At 39.7% G+C, this 20297-nt stretch overlaps 1 protein-coding gene and 1 long non-coding RNA gene across 3 annotated transcripts in view; both read left to right on the top strand.

Annotated features, from left to right (window-relative positions):
* The window catches only part of bmal1a (basic helix-loop-helix ARNT like 1a), a 35668-nt gene extending 18768 nt beyond the window's left edge, over positions 1-16900 (top strand). Inside the window, exons 7-20 of one of the 2 annotated variants that reach the window (XM_019878224.1) lie at positions 1485-1514; positions 1839-1996; positions 2909-2988; positions 4402-4494; positions 4768-4885; positions 5908-6057; positions 7933-8179; positions 8965-9071; positions 9596-9746; positions 9832-9911; positions 10019-10130; positions 12007-12100; positions 15058-15151; positions 15848-16900. In XM_019878224.1, the coding sequence (XP_019733783.1) occupies positions 1485-1514; positions 1839-1996; positions 2909-2988; positions 4402-4494; positions 4768-4885; positions 5908-6057; positions 7933-8179; positions 8965-9071; positions 9596-9746; positions 9832-9911; positions 10019-10130; positions 12007-12100; positions 15058-15151; positions 15848-16005 (1672 nt within the window). In that variant the 3' untranslated portion in view covers positions 16006-16900. The remainder of the gene's footprint in view (positions 1-1484; positions 1515-1838; positions 1997-2908; positions 2989-4401; positions 4495-4767; positions 4886-5907; positions 6058-7932; positions 8180-8964; positions 9072-9595; positions 9747-9831; positions 9912-10018; positions 10131-12006; positions 12101-15057; positions 15152-15847) is intronic. The other variant, XM_019878225.1, reaches the window with a different exon arrangement.
* A 549-nt stretch (positions 16901-17449) lies between these two features.
* Positions 17450-18877, top strand: LOC109520779 (uncharacterized). The gene is made up of 2 exons (XR_002169234.1): positions 17450-18475; positions 18785-18877. It is a non-coding gene; the product is annotated as an uncharacterized LOC109520779 (long non-coding RNA).
* The last annotated feature ends 1420 nt before the right edge of the window (positions 18878-20297 follow it).

Below are 20297 nucleotides of genomic sequence, written 5' to 3' on the forward strand. Positions count from 1 at the left end.
TCAGGAAAGTCCACTTTCATCTCTGTATTATGTATTATTATTCTTATTATTATTATTATTATTATTGCTTCAATCTGTTCCAGCTGAAAACATAGGCAGAATAAAGTTATTATTTAGTTGTGCTTTTGATAAATTATTTCAAAGAGGTATATGGTGAGGAAATTTTTATTAGGTTGTAGTAGGGCTGTACCATTTCAGGAAAAGATTGAATTCTGCCTTTTATGACAGAAATTGTGATTGGATTCGTGTTTTATTTATTTATTTATTTGTTTTTCCTAAATCGGGCTTCAGTGTAATTCACTGTGTACATTAAACTTAGATCATATCATCAAAACATTAAAAGCAATTACTCTTATAATTTAAGCACAATAGAGAGTCCTTTTTTAAGTTTTTGAAACTGATTCACTAAAGCAAGAACTACTGCTTGCTGTCCTACATACAGGTGTATGAATAGGTAGTTATGTGTAATACTGTATGTGAAAATATATGCTGTTTTTAACCAATTTCTTTAACCTTTTAACCTGTTCATTGTACATAAATGTTTGATCGTATGTACCCTATTTTCACGATCATACGGCGCACAATATTAAAAGGCATAGTGTCAGGTACGGGTGCCGATTACGATCATAAAAACAGTAAATAACTACCGTATTTTCACGACCATTCGGCGCACCGTATTGTTGGGCGCAGTCTCAGTAACGGGTGCTATTTCTGTATTTGACACATTCACAAAACGCACTGTGTTATTGGGCGCAGCCAGGCATGGTAAAACATACGCCAGTTTAAACATACGGCATGTATGCACGCACGCTAAAAACACGTTAGCTTGAAGCATTCAGGAGCATGCATTCACGCTAAAACATACCAGGTATGTTAGCTTAAAGCATACGGTAGCAGCTAAGACATACGGACACACGCTAAAAACACGTTTTTAAAAAGGCAACGGAAGCAAATCTGAGTTCGGTTGTACTTTATTTATCCATTTTACAATGTACTCACGCGACTGGTACCTGCTAGGGGTGTACCTTTAGCGTCCTCTTACACGCCCACCCTTCACTCATTGGCGACTGGTACCTGCTAGGGATGTGCCTTTAGCGTCCTCTTACACGCCCACCCTTCACTCATTGGCCGACTTCCACATGCCTGTCGTCACTCACGTCCACCTTTTCTCTATATAAACAGCGTGTCGGCCAGAGGCGCTCCCAGTCAGGCTTTGGAACTCGGCGCATACATAACACGCACCGCATTATAAGGCGTCCTGTCCATTTTGGAGAAAATTTAAGACTTTTAATGGCGCCTTATAGTCGTGAAAATACGTAAGTTGGACTGTCAAAATCTCTGGAAGTATGTTGCACAAGATTGAGTGCTGTTACAAACCCTCTTCAAATAGATGGTGTCACATTTTCATTTGGCAAAGAACCTCAACTCTTGGAGAATATTTATTTGATCTTTTTTTCCACCGTAAATATTTTCCTTTTTTTCAGTGACCAACCAGGCCGCATAAAGAATGCCAGGTATCTTTAGTTTTTTTTCTTTCTCTGTACAGTTGCACTTTCCTTTTCTGCCTATATTTATTGTCATTTTGCCTGATTAGAGCCTGTGTTTGTACAGCTTTTAAAATTTGTTAGTGTAAAGCTGAACAGGTAATTATGGTTGTGTAAAAGTTCGTCTGATATTCAATCAGTTGTCAATTGATCGATTCATTGTTGTACCTCTTTTACGACATGATGGATAAGAAGGATTGTGTGAATTATGTCTCCAGTTTGTCTTATGTTGAACAGGTAATGCACAGAATGCGTGAATGTCTACACTGAAATGTCATCTTTGCCTCTTGACAGAGAGGCTCACAGCCAAATTGAGAAGCGTCGAAGGGACAAGATGAACAGCTTTATTGATGAGCTGGCGTCACTGGTGCCCACCTGTAATGCCATGTCCCGTAAACTAGACAAGCTGACAGTTCTTCGCATGGCTGTTCAGCACATGAAGACACTCAGAGGTTAGAATGGACTACATCACTCTCTACTGATTGTTGTACAACGTAGCTGCCATAATTTGCCGTTAACACTATGCACAATATACTGTATGTACAAGCAATAAATTCTTGTTTGTCAAGACAAACCCGATAGAGAACTTTTTAAAAATGGATGTGTTAATACAGATTATTATTATCATTATGATTATTATTCATTTTAAATTAAGTTCTGGATGATGTGTGATGCCAAAAGTGTTTAGTGTTTTAGTCAGAATAATTACCCAAGAGAGCAATTTTTGATTAACCTTTTTTCCCCTCGCTGCCTGTTAGCTTTCACATTGCTGCGACTATTAGTGTTAGTTAGATTACAGCCAAGTATCAAAACTAAAATTAGTTGGCCAGGGAGCGAAATGATATTTAATAAAAACATTTCTAAATTGTCAAACATACTGAGGCTCTGTTAAACCTCTTCACGGGATGCTGCAAACCCATTTTCTTGTAATCGTGTGAGAAATCTTTTTTCACAGAGCCCAGTGTGTCTAACCTTTCTTTCAAGCTGAATTCTCGCAGTATTTATGAATTCACAAAACCGCCCCAATCCGTTTTGTCCCGAGCCCGCCGATTTGCATCAAGCTGTACCACCCAATCACAAAGCAACAGCAACCAAATTTCCAGCTTTTCTCAAGCCGATAACATTGGAGCAGTCCCAGATTCACGATGTGGAGAACTCCTTTGAGTGATTCGCATATAAATCTGGCTCTTACCAGGTTATGTGTCCGCAAAGTTTGAAAATAATGATAATGTTGACGATAATGATTAAAAATTATGATAATTTAATACTTATTTCTAGAGAAACAATAGGGACCTCGCAGCGGTCGCTTCTCTGACCCTAATTATTTCTTCTGCTTTGTAATAACTGTTTACTGTTGCATGCAGGAGCAGCAAATCCATATACAGAGGCCAACTACAAGCCTTCCTTCCTTTCTGATGATGAGCTGAAACATTTGATACTAAGGGTGAGTGCGACACAGTGAAGGAACTTTTTATATGCAGTTGCGTGAGTGTTTGCGGATGCACAGTGAAGGGTGTGGACCGTGTAGAATTGATGGTAGGCATGAGCTGACTACCGCTTTGATGGTTTTCCGTGGTTTTACAAAGTCAAGGGTTCAACAATCTCTCAAATTGTCAGTCACCGCAAATGCGCTCTTATCTTTTTTGATGGGACTGCTAAGCAGGGCTAGATCCGAACAGCTACTTACAGAGATTGCAAAATAGGCCTCTTTGAGGTTAATGATGAGAGGACAATAAGTACGGTATTTTCCACACTAAAAGGCACATGTAAAAGCCTTACATTTTCTTAAAAGCTCACAGCGCGCCTTAAAATCCGATGAGCCTTGTGTATGGTCATTACGGTAATATTTCGACCCCAAAATGGCTCATTGCTCGAGACATGCTGACAACACAGAGTTCAAACTTAAGGCGATCGGTTACGCAGTTGAACACGGAAATAGAGCAGCGGCAAGAGAGTTCAACGTTAACGAGTCAATGTTATAACTTTCTGTTGGTTAAGTGAACTGTGTCGCTGTTTTATTAAATATGTTTTACTGACATCTGATCGTTCTGTTGGTGTTTGCTTGAGCGTAGCTCCATCTAGTGGATACGTTGTAGATTGCGTCTTATAATGCGGTGCGCCCAAAATATGAAAAGAAATTACAAAATAGGCCATTCATTGAAGGTGCGCCTCATAATCCAGTATGCCTTTTAGTGTGGAAAATATGGTAATTTCTTTTGTCCTCTGCTGAATAAATTTTGAAGTCCTCATCAAATTTCCTCTGTGTAAATGTATCAAATGAACTCCATTTTAATAATTCAATTTTCTGCCCTATTTTTAATTGTTTCAACATCACATACCATATTGTAGTGTGTAGGTTATCGCTGGATCACCATTGTAATCTTCCTTTCTCCAATACTTGTTTGAATTGGACATGCTAATGTTGAAACTTCATTATTCTTCCATTTATACTGTATCACGGAGTACACCAACAGATCAGATTACACAGTTACACAAAATATTGTTTTAATTACGAACTGCCCATCCACCTTTGTCTTTGTTTAGTTTTAGTTGTAATGTGGAATATTGAATTCTTGGTCATTTACTTACACATGTACATCGAGACACACACTTATCCCATCTAAGAAATTTAGACAAAAATAGAAAAACAAACAAGAACCAAAATGGCCTGCAATCAGAAGTCCACGAGAAGGAGTAATTTGTTTTATGCCATCAAAAATATTGATCCTTTAAGGGAGGTGAAGGTTTTCTTGGTTAAAAAAACTGTTTGTTGTTCTCATGTTTTTAAGCACCGTATCCTGAACTGTTTCCAAAATCTAAATATTTATTTTCATGAATTATCTGTTTCATAATGCAGGCTGCTGATGGCTTCCTGTTTGTGGTTGGATGTGATCGAGGAAAGATTCTTTTTGTTTCGGAATCGGTTTACAAGATTCTAAACTACAGCCAGGTATGCATTGAGTGTGTGCACTATACCATAAAAAAAAAAAAAAAAAAAAAAAAAAAACTTGTGTGTGTGTGCTCATCATATATCTTACCTACCTGTAGAAATACAAAATCATTTGAACTCTATTGGTCGTGTTTGGCATTCTACCATGCTTAGTAGTGTGGGTGTATAGCTATTCAATAGAGCTACAGTAACACATTGTAAGGCACGCAGTGTGAGTGGAAGTAATGACCACGTGCCACAAATGACATTTTTGTGTTGCTTTCTTCTTTCCAGAATGACCTCATAGGTCAGAGTCTCTTTGACTACTTACATCCCAAGGACATCGCCAAGGTCAAAGAACAGCTGTCTTCTTCGGATACAGCCCCCCGTGAAAGGCTCATTGATGCTAAAAGTAAGTCAATATCCGCTCACTACGTTTTGAGGAACCTCTCAATTGTTCTCCGTGTGTGTGTGTGTGTGTGTGTGTGTGTGTGTGTGTGTGCGCGTGCACGTGCGCATGTGAGTGTGTGCGCGCTTGTGTATATGTATGTATGCATATAAAGTATAAAGTGAAAGTATGTCTCAGCTTCTCTCCTGATACAGCTACTATAGCCCATGCGGTCTACTTAGCTGTTATAAGTTGTCTGTATTCCCCAACATTTATTATTTAGTGTAAATGCCAAATGCTTAGTTTGTAGCTTAATTTTGTTTGGGTACATTTGTTTCCCAATGTGTGATGTTGCCACAGTTTGTTTCATATTGGCTCGTGCGCAAACGAATACTGATGAGCCTCATGTGACTGGTTTGTGTTGTGTAATAAACTGAATGCAGTAATTGATGTAACATGGTTCATGTTCAACAGAGAGGACCAAAAGCACCAACGCCATGCTTCATGTCATGGCATCAAAACAGAATACAATCCCCTTTGAATGGGACATCAATTATTGACTCTCTTGTATATTTTTTATACATGCGGAAGGCCATTTCACTCTTCACATAATTTTCATTATTCATGGCAAGACTCCGTCCTTATTCTGCATGAATAGCTTAGGTTTGTATTGGTTAAGCCAGCAAAACTTGAGTTTTGAAGCACATTGAACATAATGTTCAATGTGCTTCATTATGTCATCATTGCGTTGTCTCACTATCTTTGACTAGTTGATTCATGAAGGCGGCCTAATTGTAGGACAGTCACCCTTTAAGAATAGATCAGGTTGATTTGGAGAAACTTCTCCACGGCATTGTGTTTCGGTACATTTTATGATGAAATAAGCAAAGTAGAATATTTGGAGTACCCTAGTATTGAAAAAGGTTTTAATGCTAAGGTTAACACGATTCATTTTCACAATTCTCAAAATTTACAGACTTAATTTTGATTGCAATGGTATAAAAAATAGTTGAATGCTCACCTAACCTTTAGTTTGTTTTTGGTAGCTGGTCTTCCGGTGAAGACGGACATCACGCCTGGGCCATCTAGACTTTGCTCTGGTGCCAGACGGTCATTTTTCTGTCGGATGAAGTGCAACAGGCCGTCTGTCAAAGTCGAGGATAAAGACTTTCCCTCAACCTGCTCAAAGAAAAAAGGTACTGTGTTTCAAACAATTTTATCTCGTCATTATTCTGCCCTGGGATAGATAGAGGTTCCATTTCTTATCATCATCTTGATATACACTAATTTTAGCTGGCACTTTGTGAAAGCTCTTGCTGTCTTTGTTCCCCTTTCTATTTTTAAAAGGCCACATCCTTGTTATAGCCAGGACTCACACTTCACTTACCCAACAGCATTACACAACAAAGGAAGTCGGCCTCCTTAAGTGCATATGTATTTAATGGAAAAAAAATAGGAACACAAAAGAAATGTAGTGCAGAATGGTACATGGAAAACATCATCTTAATGTGTACCTCAGACAGTCCATTGTGAGGTATTGATTGGATAACAGAACAGTATTATAAAATTTGATCTGCTCTGGTGTTCCCACTCCCTGGTTAATTTTAATCTAAGGCGCAATATTTGAAACCGATGTGACGGCGCATCATTGACTGGGCCTTCCCTTGCACCCACGAGTTGCTATTGAGTGACATGATTGTTGTTGTCATATGTAGGCCTTGGGGGCTGGACTCATACCCCCAAATCCCCGATTGCTGTTCGTGAACCATTTAACAACCAAATCCTAATTGTGGATTCCTAATCAGAGATGAAAGTCCTCCGGATTTTCCCGGAATTCCGGGTTTTTCAAATTTTTATGAAAATTTCTTCGGAGAATTGAGGAAAATTTGCATAAAATGAATCCGGATATTAGTTGACAACATTGAACGAAGACGCGTTTGAGTTTGTTGTATTGCTTTCATGACCGTAGCCATATTGAGGCACTAACACGAGTAACAGTAAAGAGATTTTTGTATGTGTAATAACGACAGAAGACATGATGGCGTTTGACTAATGGTTTAGTAGAACAAATGGCAACTCGCAACAACAGTAGCAAGCGCCATTTTGCCTCTTGGGTTATACCATCTCAACTAGAACGTGGGGGATCGTCCCCAAACAATTTTCGTCTCTTTATAAACACACCTGCTAAACCCAAGTGGAACGAATAAAAGACGCCGTGGACAAGACAGTTGTCGTAAATAATATATTTGGCCAAAAAGGGAAAAACACAGATTGGCAGAAAATCGTGTCCGTCCGACTTCGAGTGTCGTCTCGGCTAACTTAGTTTAGCTGTTGTCCTGTGTGACGTCATTTGCGTCGGCACTGATTGGTTGAAATCAAAAGACGCGCTTGCGTACATGTTCGCGCTGAAGCACGCACAGCAGAGAGCAGCGGACTATCTGCTGCTAAGACTCGCTTAGCTTGAGTGGCGTCGCCGCAACAGTAATACCCTCACCTCGCATTCTCATGGCCTCGCCATATCTTGGAGATTTTGAAATTTCGGCCCGAACGGAAGCCACAAAGGGTACACGTGTGCACACATTAATCATTGAATGTCGAGTATTTGAATAGCGTTTTGCGTAAACTAATTCATGCGTGATCGGCCAAGTGCGATATATATATTTTTTTTTTTTTTTTTCCGGGATTTTCAGAAAAGTCCACTTTCATCTCTGCTAATTGTACTTTTGCTGAAAAACATCATCATCATCGATAGTCTAAAAAAAATGACATCCAATTTTATGGTGATGGAAAATGAAGTGCACTTTTATAGTGCTTTTTCTACACTATATTACAGTGTCCCGTCCTTGAGTTGTCATAGTACATACTCGATGAATGGGTCCGTCCATGGCGTTCTGTGCATTGCTAAGTCCAAAGTGATGGCAAAAGCCGCGCATCATACTTAACCACACCGACTGCTCTTATGCAGTAAAGCAGAACCTATAAAATATTCGTTTTCAAAGAACATAATTTATTTGAATATATCCATGCGCAAACTCTAACTCTTGCATTTACCTGTTGTATTCTCATCACAGCTGATCGCAAGAGCTTCTGCACGATCCATAGCACAGGATACCTAAAAAGTTGGCCGCCCACAAAGATGGGTCTTGATGAAGACAACGAGCCTGACAACGAAGGGTGCAACTTGAGCTGCCTGGTGGCCATTGGTCGACTACACCCGCATATTGTCCCCCAGCCTAGCTTGGCAGACATCAGAGTGAAGCCCACCGAGTATGTTTCCCGGCATGCCATTGATGGCAAATTTGTCTTCGTTGACCAGAGGTGAGCCGACACAAAGGAAATCATTCGATCAAACTTTTGCAGTCTTCATAGTTGATTTGTCACTACTTTCAAAACAAAATGTCCCTATTGAGCTCAATTATTATTGTTGAATGGATCACAAAACCTGTTTTGTTTGGGATGAGCTGCCAGTTGTACCCAAACATTTTCTTTCAAAATTAAAATCCAGCGGAGGCTTTGCTTTAGGAAGGTAGGGCAGGAAGTCATGCAGGCTCCTGAGCAGGGGTATTCTTGCAGGCATGTTAAACACATCTGTCTACACAAAAGATGTCAAAATTAATCAATTAGTCGAGAGCTAATCGATTATCAAATTACTCTAACTATTTTGATAATCCGGGAGGGTTCTAAATTAACACTCGCCATCCTGCCAAATACTGATTAATATTCATTTTGGCAGGTGTTGATTAAAAACGTACCTGCCAATTTGGCTAGTGATGCCTGACCTATCGTGTCGGTCAGATATATTTGGCCTTCGAGTGAGTTATACTTACAATAAGATGATATTGTGCAAAGGAGCTAGGCAGATGTGTGTATATGTTAACGGAGTGCCGTGTCTCACAAGCTTGGTGCTCCCTGGCTCAATCAACTCAAGTGGACAGAATCATTTTGTCTGCCAACCACACTGATTGTCAGTTCCTTCACCTTAGAGAAAGCTAAACACTGCCATTAAGATTTGGCATTACCCATCACTCATTATTTTTTGATTATTATAATTAGCTCTGGGTACTAAATCAAGACTAAGCTCTTTTGTTTTTTTGTTTGTTTAGAGCAACAGCCATTCTAGCCTACCTACCGCAGGAGCTGCTTGGAACATCCTTCTATGAGTATTTTCACCAGGAAGACATCGGCCATCTGGCAGAGTGCCACAGACAAGGTATTTGTAAAGGCCTTGGTCTGTTGAACTCAAATCAACCTGAAAAGTTTTTAACACCAGAGGACAATAATGAAGTGTGCTGGAAATAATTCTATACATATATAACTTTTGACTGCAGCTATCGCTGCCATCTCAATTCATCTAAGTAGGACTTTTAGTCAGACCCAAAAAAAAAGTGTCTCTAAATTTGAAGGTAAAGGTTAAATTGTAACGAGTTGTGCTATTTTAAAAGGATGATTCTTACTTTGACATTAGATGATTGTCTCATTTCTCCCTGAACAAAGAAAAATTTCTGAATCTTGATTATGATCGTAACATTTTTGTGTGCAAATTGACAAATGTAATTTGCATTCAAGTGTGCCGTAGAGGAGACTATGAAAGGAAAGTAAAGTCATCAAACAAATCTATTCGGCTTTACTCATTTTTTTGAAGCACTGTATGTACCACTGTTGAGCATCAAAGTGTAAAATAACAAAGCGAGAGAGAAAAATCAATTCATTTGTTTCTTCTGTTTACTGTTGTAGTGCTGCAGATGAGAGAGAAGATTAACACGAACTGTTACAAATTCAAGATCAAAGATGGCTCTTTCATCACACTGAGGAGCCGATGGTTCAGCTTTATGAACCCCTGGACCAAGGAAGTGGAATACATTGTCTCCACGAACACGGTTGTGTCGTAAGTGGCAGAGGGCAAAAATGCAGGATGTCGGAAAATCCTGTTTTGAAAGAGATCATTTCCACATGGTTGTCTCTCTCTCTAGGTGTCCTATGATGGAAGGTTCAGAATACACTCAATCTGCTGCCTCCCCACAGAGTATGGACAGTGTTCTCCCTTCAGACGGTAAACTTAACATGCTGCCAACATAAACTGCAGCCCTTGCCACTGTCAAGCATTACTGACCCCTGACTTGCCTTTGAACCCTCTGCTTCTGTGTTACTTTTGACAAGTAGGTGGAGGGAGACGGGCATTGCAGACGGTGCCTGGCATTCCCGGTGGCACTCGAGCAGGAGCAGGAAAAATTGGAAGAATGATCGCAGAGGAAGTGATGGAGATCCAAAGGTAAGAGCATATTGATGCTGTGCTGAAAAATCTTCACAGAGCGACTCAGGGTGGCAGTGTCTCATCATCCAATAAGTGAAATCTGAAAGAAATAGAAATAAACTACTGAAATATTCCATAGGTATGTTTTGACAGCGTTTCTGGCATTTCATTTTGAGTCTTTAAATACACAAATAATACAAATACATTCCAAAATTTGTGTATAATTTGAGAGTTAAAAGAGCAACGAATAACACAAAAATAATGTTTAATTAAATACATTGTCAGAGTGTACCTATCCCTCTGTTTGCAGCAATGAAAACAATAATTTTTTTCCTATCAAACCTAACGTTTCATCTGAAAGCAAACGTCAGTTTGCCTGCACATAGATGCACATTATAAAACAAACCTACTGTTGTTGAGATTTGTACCATAAATAATATGAGGCAGAGTTTGTCAGAATTGAGTCAGGATTTTTTTTGCCACTTTTTCAAATTCAAGCTCTTTAAATTAGATGATGCTGAACATTAATACACAAAAGTACTTGGTGGTAAATATTAGTGGGCTAATTTAATATTTTTGCAACAGATTTAAAAAGCAGGACAAAGTGGACTATAATGCATAACGCCCCCCCAAAAAGAGCCAAAGTACAAGTGGTGAGCCAGCCAAATTGTGCTCATTCGCGGCTTGTGCACTGATGATGCAAGGCACCTCGGAGCTGCAAGGACTCATGTGAATTGCACAACATGGCCGTCTACAACTTAAATGTACGGACCATAAGGCGCACCGTATTATTAGGCGCGATGTCTATTAAAAAAAAAAAAAACATACATGAGACATACCGGCTTATAAAGCGCATTCGTTTTGTGAACTGATTGCCAGCCAATCGCATATTATATTATATTATATTATATTATATTATATTATATTATATTATATTATATGACATGAAATACAATCCCTGAGATCCCTGGTTCCGTTAAGTCCCAAGACCTTTGAAAATAACAGAGATGAGGGTAATGTGTGCAAAGACGCAAGGCACCAACGGTGTGGATGTAACAGAATAAAAATGCAAGACTTATAAAGTCATTTTGTACTTGACAAAAAGAATAGTGTTCAACATGCAGGGATGAATGGGCATGAAGCTATATGTTTTGAGTAGTTTTATTAGTAGAATAAATGCTTTTTAAGTTTTGAGATCAACGAATAACCATTGATCAATGAATAATCATTGAAATAATTGTGATTCTTTTTTTTTTTTCCATAGTTGCCCAGCTGTAGCTATACGTAACACATTCCCTTCCATGACCATCTTTCGTCTCCTGCCTCCATTTATTCGACTTTATTTTGGCGGTTGGCAAATACTTCTGTTGCATTGCTGCCACCTTCCCTATAAAGAAGGTGGCCACCAATGGCAATGGCTGACTGCTCCAGCCATCTCGTTAGCTCTGCGTCCCGCGTCCTAGATGCATAATTTTCCCGCCAGACGCACAGTTCCAAATAATGTGCATTTTTGGGACGCAAGGAAATTTCTCAGTCAAAAAAACAAAAACAAAAAAAACTACAGTAAAACTTTTTTCCAGCAACGAGTCGCAGGACCAAGCAAACCATTATGGCGACAAAAATACAGTGCTTTTTCATGGCACTGTAATTTTAATTTAATATATAATTATTGTTATTGTTGTTGTTGTTATTATTATTATTATTGTGGGTTTTGTTCCACTTTAATTATAGTGCGTATGGTAGAGTAATTCATCCTGCCAGCACAATGAAGCTGCTTTTCCCTTTGAGTGGTAGGCAGATTCCAGATGTGGTGTTTGGGAAGATTTATTTGCTCTTTTCCGATTCCGTTCCTGTTTTCTTTCTTTTGAGAAATAATTCTCCGTTTTGATTGTAGGATCCGAGGCTCCTCCCCATCCAGCTGCGGTTCTAGCCCGTTGAACATCACCAGTACCCCTCCACCGGATACCTGCTCTCCTGGGGGAAAGAAGGTAACGCGGGTGCACACGCACACACAGACATGATCTACTGGAAAAGAAAATCTTGAAAATTGCATACACATAAACAAGATGATGTAGATCATTAGCCCGTTATTCCTGTTAAACCCATTATGGGCCATTCATATGAACAAAAATGCAGACATTAAGTGTAGATTCAATTACTGTATGAATGCTTCTTTAATCAGCGACTAGTCTCCATGCAAAAACTCCATCCATTCAGGGTTTTCATGAAAAGCATGTATAGTTGTCACAGTTATCTTCTCATCTAATAAATCAAGAAAAATAAACCACTGTTTGGGGAGGTGAGATTACCGCAAATGTGCATAAAATCCTACTGTATTGGGAAAAATGGTGAGTAACTGGCCTTGTCTACTATTGATAATATGATTAAACATCAAAGTTTAGAGCTTAAAGGATTAACTGATTATTCAGCAACTATTCATTTATCAAATACATTGATAATCATTCATTTTTGATAACAGAGTCATCATTTTGAGACCTACTAGAAATTGTCCAAATCCTCTGACTTTGAACTGCTCAACAGTAAATATTCTCCCAATTTCTGAAGTCCTCCATGCAAGCAGGCTTATTATGTCTCTGTTGAATCACAGAGAAATTGTTAGTTGTCACTCTATTAAAAGTACAAATTTCCTCCCAAAAGTGCCCTAAATTAGTGAATTACTTATTGGCCACAATAATCAGTGCAGCAGCTGTGGTTCTCTGTCAGTATGCATTCATTTATAGTGTATAACAGTGGTCCCCAGCCCCTGGGCTGCGAACCGTTACCGGTCCGCGGGTCATTTGGTACCGGGCCGCACAGAAAGAATGAATAACTTACATTACTTCCGTTCTATTCATTTTGGAATCTGAAAGATATTTTATTTTGGAAAATTACCGGATTCTCTGTTACATCCGTCTACAGTATGTCATTCTTGACGCGGGTCAAGGCACGCTTCTCGGTCAGGATTACCGCTAAAATGAAACCCAGGAGCTAGCAAAATGAGTAAAAAACAAACGTCTTTGGCAAGGGGAAAAGGCCCAGCCAGGCGCCAGAAGAGGAGCCTTGTTGTGAGGACAGTCCCTGAAAATATTGTCTGAAATTAAAACGGTCCATGGGGCAAAAAAGGTTGGGGACCGCTGGTGTATAAGGTACCACTACACTCTGAGGTATAATTTACCGTATTTTCCGCACGAAAAGACGCACTGGATTATGAGGCGCACCTTCAATGAATGGCTATTTTGTAAATTTTTTTCATACATTGGACGCGTCACATTATAAGGCGCAATTACAATGCCTCCACTCGATGGTGCTACGCTCCTTCCATTCAACTCGAGAGGCGTCTGTTCAACTTGAGAGGCGTTCATGACCGCCTCTGAAAAATGTAAATTAACTATTACTGAACTTAAATGAAACTACGAGAATTGAAAATAATGCATCAAAACAGAAAATCAAGCGAGGAAATCACAAAATAAATTCTAAAAGAATTTATTTTGTGATTTCCTCGCTTGATTTTCTTCGTGGTTTCATTGAAGTAATAATAAATTTACGTTTTTCGGAGGCGGCCATGAACGCCTCTCGAGTGGAACGGAAGAAGGCACTGAGACGGACAAAGAGGTACAGTACCTGTATTTGTTGAGACTGTGAAAACCATGAATAAAGTCTGCGTTTAAAAAAATAAAACCACAACCACAGCTCTCCTTTTTTCAACAAATACAGGTGCGTCTTTGTCCATCTCCGTGCCTTCTTCCGGTCAGCTCGAGAGGCGTTCATGACCGCCTCTGTAAAACGCATTGGCATTTCCTTGATCATAGCGCCATGACTACTACGATCAGATGTTAGTAGTAGTTATTTATTCCTTTGTTGTGTATTCACAAATGATGAAATCACAATATAAAGTCTGTAGGGGGGGGGGAATAGAATTTATTTTGTGATATCCTCGCTTGCTTTTCAGTTTTGATGTATTATTTTCAATTTTTGTTTCATTGAAGTAATCATTAGTTTACGTTTTTTCGGAGGCGGTCTTGAACGCCTCTCGAGTTGAACGGAAGAAGGCACGTAGACAGACAAAGACGTACCTGTATTTGTTGAGACTGCTTTAAAAAATGAACACCACAGCTCTCCTTATTTCGGAGCTGCAACAAAAACTATTTAATAAAGCAGCGACACAGTTCACTGAAGCAACAGCAAATTATAACATTGGAAGCATGTCTCCAGGAAGGAGCCATCTTGGAGTCGATGTATTACCGTAATGACCATACAAAAGATGCACCGGATTTTAAGGCGCTCTGTGAGCTTTTAAGAAAATGGAAGACTTTTTGGTGCGCCCTATACTGCGGAAAATACGGTATATACAAAACAATATGACTGCCTCAAAGCAGAAAATAGTATTTTTAACATGTATTAAACATTCAGAGAATGCTATTACAGTAGTCAAGGCGGGAGGTGATGAAGGCATGGATGAGGTTTAGAGCGAGAAAGTGAGGCATGCAGGCGAGAAATGTTTTTGAGGTGGAAGAAAGCAATTTTGGTGATTTGGGTGATGTGTTGGTCGAAAGAGAGATTATTATTATCAAAAAGTGAGAGGGGTGATGGATTTGGTGGAGATCTACACCTGGACATCATCAGCATAGCAGTGGAAGCAGAGACCGTGATGACGAATGATTTGGCAGAGGGCGAGAAGGTAGAGGATAAAGAGAAGAGGACCAAGCGTAGAACCTTGGGGGACACCTTGGGACAGGGGTGCAGTCTAGAAAGAGCATTTGTTTTGATGTGCATAATTTGTTTCCTTTCTGTGAAATACGTATGAAGCCCACAAAATCAAATGGTGTTCACTCTGATTTTGTCCAGGTGTGCACTAATCATGAGTGAGCCTCCTTGCCTGCTCAATGCTATGACAAAGCTGTTCTCGTGTTCTTACAGTAACTGATACTTTCATTCATGTTAATAGATTCACAATGGAGGGACACCTGAGCTGGCCAGCACTGGGATCCTTCCTGGGCCCGATTCCGTTGGCTACCCCTACTCCAACCAGTCCATCATGAGTGAGTCTTACGCCCATTTTAGTTCATATGTCCCAACTCACTTTTGCTCAATTTTTTAAAATATGTCTCTTGTGAATTAAGCAGTAAACGGAACAATTCATTCGTTTCCATCAATCTCAGAATTTTGACCCCAATTTTTTTAAATGTTTGTTGAAGCCATCATGTCATCAAGCTGCTGTTCTGGTAGTTATTAGAGCTGGGAAATATATCGTTTTTGTATTGATATCTAGATGTGAAATGTTCAACAACTTCATATTGAAAATTAAACCAGTATCAGTGCAAGACACAACAGAAGTGAGTATTTGTGAGCCACAGTGTGCTTTCTTGCCTCAGAAGACTATGACAGATGCAATATTTGCCTTGAGTCATACAGAGAAGGTCAGAAGTAGCCAAGTTTTGTCAATCTTGAGAAAGCCGTTGACAGGCTACCCAGAGAGGAACTGTGGTGTTGCATTGCATTAGGAAGTCTGGAGTGGCAGAGAATAATGTAGTACAGGGCATGTAGGAGGATAGCAGAACAGTGATGAGGTGTGCTGGAGCACAATCTGATTTAGTAGACTAAAGACGCGCAACTCTAAATTCTGTCTTTCCTTTCTCCTGCAAAATCTTATGGAGGGTCACTTCAAAATCTTAGTGACTGTTCACTGTAAAATCTTCTTTCTGCTCACGTTCGGCCTTTCTCATCCCTCACTTCAGGCGACAACTCCCACCTGAGTATAGACATCATGGATGAGCCCGGCTCCAGCAGCCCAAGCAACGATGAGGCGGCCATGGCTGTCATCATGTCCCTTCTGGAGGCAGATGCTGGCTTAGGCGGCCCCGTGGACTTCAGTGATCTGCCTTGGCCTTTGTAAAGAAGCTGAAGGGCATCATGCAGAGAGCGAGAGAAGGCGAGAGACCCCCCCTCCCAGCGCCAGAGCCACCGGTAGAGAGAGTTCAGTCAAGCGGAAATGGCTTTCCTGTTGCATTTTCTTTTCGGTTCCCTGCACTCTGTTGCCAACTGCTCCGCAAAAGCGTCCTTCGTGACATTGTGAATGAAACAGACACGGAGATTTAAACGTAGGAAGTGGACTCCCCGAGCTTCAAGGTGAACCCGAATGAAGGCATTTCCATAATATAATGTTAAGGCAGTGATAGTTACTTCCGCAGATGGCCTCTCCTTCAATAGAGCAGTTGCATTTGGCTCACTGTGCTGTGTCTGCTGACGGATAGCCTTCTTTCTAACACTGGCTCTCTCGGTTTCGCTGTCAGCTGTCGAGCCCCCAACCGATCCCAGACTCTCAAAACATACAGCGGTTCCAGGCTCACAGGTGGTGTTAGTCTGCGAGTGTACAATGCGGTGTTTGCCGGTGTCCATTACAGTTGACATGGGGAGACCATCACAATAGTTAACCATCCGGATCATTGCTAAGAAGACACTTTACCCCAAGAATTCCACATGAAGGCATGCTCACGTTGCGCGTACATCCGAGGAAGACATCCAGCTGTTATTTCCCACCGTCACTTCAATAGTTGAATTGCGTTTTGTGTCTGAGGCTGAACGACTCAGTCCAAAAACCCTCTAAAAATTTGTACTCGGTGGTCCCTTTTGAAGTGGAACTGTGTTTTTCCTCATGCACATGATCGGGGGCAAAAATTGCCGCGGCCGTCTTGTATCTCTTCCACAAGCAAACAAAAGAAGTTGTTAGAATGTGACGGGGAGCAGTGGTCCGATGTGTGTTAAGACTCACACAATTTCCACTGTCCAAAGACCCCCCCCAAAAAAAAAAACTACAACAAAAAACAGTGCTTCTCTTCATTCAGTTGGACATTTGCAGACTTTGTCCAGGCAAAGACTTCCTGGAAAGCTAATTAACATGAAACTCAGACATAAGCCCTGAACAGAAGTTGACTGTATTCTCAGTCACGAAAACTATTTAAATCTGGTATCGAATGGTGAAATCATCCTAAGTGCTGCAAATCTATTCCCTGAAACGCAGCTGCACCTGTAAAACAGCCCATTAAAAATAAATGAATAAATGAAGGGAGACTGGCCACTTCAATTAACAAATGAGTGTTAAGGCCACGCTGAAAAGAAAAGTTGTCATTCATTCATTTGTATCTTTATTTCTGAGAAAGAAGTCATGTTAAAGTATAAAGTAATTTTTTGAGGAAAAACGTACTCTCCCTAAAGTTTTGGATGAAAAATGTTTTAATATGAGAACAAAGTCACTCAATATCATTGCTTTTTAATGGATTTTTTTCCTCACAGTATCACTTTATTCTTGAAAGTATATAGTCAAATATTTTTTTCAGAAATATATATCAGAAAATAAATAAGAAAATCTCATGTTAAATTTTTTTTTAGTTTTTTTTTTCCAAGAAAAAAGTTGTCATGCTGTGAGTATAAAAGTCCATATGTACACTTGCATATTTGAAGTCATTTTTGGGAGAAAACGTCGAAATGTTAACCTGTAATGTAATTTTCAAGACCTAAAAAAAAATAATAATAATCATGGGTATGTTGTATTAGTTGATGAAAAAAAGTCTGATTGGCACAAAATCCTCCCATGTGAACCGAAACAAAACATCCTCCTAACAGTCAACTTTATTTTCTTTAGGTTATGACTTTATGCTTGTACCGTTACAAATTTGTTTGCCTAATTCTCCAAATGTGTTGTATTGCAATTTTTTTCTGGTTAAAATACAACTTTATGCTTGTAACATTGACTTTGTTTTTTTAATTATTCAGTGTGGCCCTAATATTCCTTGACACACCCCCAGGGTAAATTTTGATGCAAAAGAAACTTGAATTTGGTTTTGTTGGCACTTGAGAACACAACCGTACTGCATGAAATTGTCACTGCAAAAAAAAAAAAAAAATACTGTTAAACTTACACATCAACAAATAGGTATTTTTTTTTTCAAACATGAAAATAATATATAAAACAAGGTCCATGTGCAACTAATCTAGCAGAGTAAAACTGTAACAGGGAATGGAGCTACTGGATATTGGATGATTAAGTCTTGAAGGGGGCCATGAGTGTCCACGGTTCAGTTTGGTTTGAGATCATCAGTGACTATGAAATCTCAATGTGACGCCGTCGCCCGGCTGCTTCCAACAAGCCGCGTCTTTTCACGGTTTAATTGGAATTGAGATGTCAGGAGGAGGTTAGCGGATGTCTCCGCCTGCCCGTATGGAGACAATACGGTATAACACTTGAGTGCATGCAGAAGGTCACATCCACGCAAAAGTGTGATGAAACATTTGGAAGGTAAGCGCCACGAGTCAAAATAGATGCACATTTTTCATGGTAACACCCAAACCCAACCGCACTTCTGCTTGTACTTGTCATGGTGTCAAACTCAAGGCCCGGGGGCCAGATCTGGCCCACCACATCATTTTATGAGGCCCGCGATGGCAAATCAAACGTCACCTTCCATGATGCTGACTAAAATCTCTCCCAAAATTTTAAATTCTCATATGTCATAAATAAGAGACATATTGTAAGCATTTTCTTGACCAAACCCCTCATTACAGTCACTTAAACAATAGTTGAATAAACCGTTATTATTGATTTTTTAATATGGTTTCAGTCGTAACGGCCCTCCAAGGGAAACAGTAACTAAAATGTGGCCCCCGACAAAAATGAGTTTGACACCCCTGACTTATGTTAAACAAAACGTCCCAACTTCAGTGCCATTGGGTTTATACTAGAGCCATGGAATTTTCAAATAAATTGGACTTAGAAGATTATCGTTAGTTAATGAAAAGAATCAGACGATTACTTAAGTTAAAAAAATATATATTCCTGTACTCCCATCATATTCAGTGCTGTGTTTTGGCCCTCAAGGAATTTCAGTTTCTGCCATTTAAAAATGTATTTAAACAATGCCAGTACAGTTAAATTTTGAAAAAGAATTTTTTTTTTCTTCAAAATTTTCAGTGTGTACCACAAGGCTGTAAAATGATTCATTTGGTAGAAAAGCTTGAGTGCTAATGCTATGTATTAGAACTTATCCGAGTTGTGACTGTGGAGTTCCAGCCCTGGTCAAAGAAAAGAAAAATCAGAGATCAGCATTTCAAATGACAGTCTTCTCAATTGCCCTACCAGGATAAGTGAAGGTTGGGGGGTTGGGGACCTCAACAAGCACATATACAAAGAGTTCCTGTGGCCATTGCGTTGTTCAGTGCGTGAGAAGAGGCGAGAGTTGTGTCAAGACAAGTTGCAGCAGTGTCACCATAACGCGCCTGTGCACTGTGCCCTGAGCAATCTGACAGCTCCTGGTTGACGCGCCTCATATAACTTGCTGCTTTGAAGTCGCCCAAAATCAAACAAAATCAAACAAATTAATTCGATTTTTTTCCCCAAGCATGATTGCAAAAATGTTTAAAAAAAAAAAATTACAAATCAAATCCACAAAATGCTTCAGGGACAGTCCTTGTCTTCCGTATCTTGCAGTTAAAAAGACAAAAAAAAATCTTAAATCCACAAAATGCTTGCAAAACAGTCCTTATCAAATTTGTCTTTGATTGCTTATGAATTCTGATGAAAAAAAACCCTATTTAAATTGCAAATTTGGTTCCGTCTTACCTCCAAGCGCGCACTATACTGAATTTTGACGAGCCGCAATACTCTGACCACCACACTCCGCTCCAATTTTGGTGCAGTAAATGCTGCGCAATTGCATACTGCAACCACACCAACAACAAAAAAGTGCTGTTAGTCAAGTCAAGTACAACTTTATTGTCAAATGTACTGTATGTGCAACATACAGCACAGATGAAATTTCTTCATAAAACAAGAGGAGCCGCTGCGGGTGTCCGCACCGCCATCAAAAGAAAAGTTAACATAAAATGACAACATAATACAAGACAACACATTAGACACAGACAATCGTGCAATCTTAACCACTTTCCTGCATATACTTTGTGTCAGAAGCAGTTATAGATGAAAGAGGAGCGAATCAAAGTGTCCTTTTCACCAGTGGATCAAAGACGTCATGCTGCAGTGTACACACATCTGCTACAAGCTAAGTTTGAAAGCAAACAAGATGCTGTAGCATCCATTAACGAAAAAGAGAGATTGGCTCTCTTCTCCTGTCCCATGTAAATCCGCTTCAATTCCAAGCCGCGACTCCCAGTTCCACATAGGCATCTACCTCT

Source organism: Hippocampus comes, unplaced genomic scaffold, assembly GCF_001891065.2.
Source record: "Hippocampus comes isolate QL1 unplaced genomic scaffold, H_comes_QL1_v1.1 scaffold37, whole genome shotgun sequence".
Classification (NCBI taxonomy): Eukaryota; Metazoa; Chordata; class Actinopteri; order Syngnathiformes; family Syngnathidae; genus Hippocampus; species Hippocampus comes.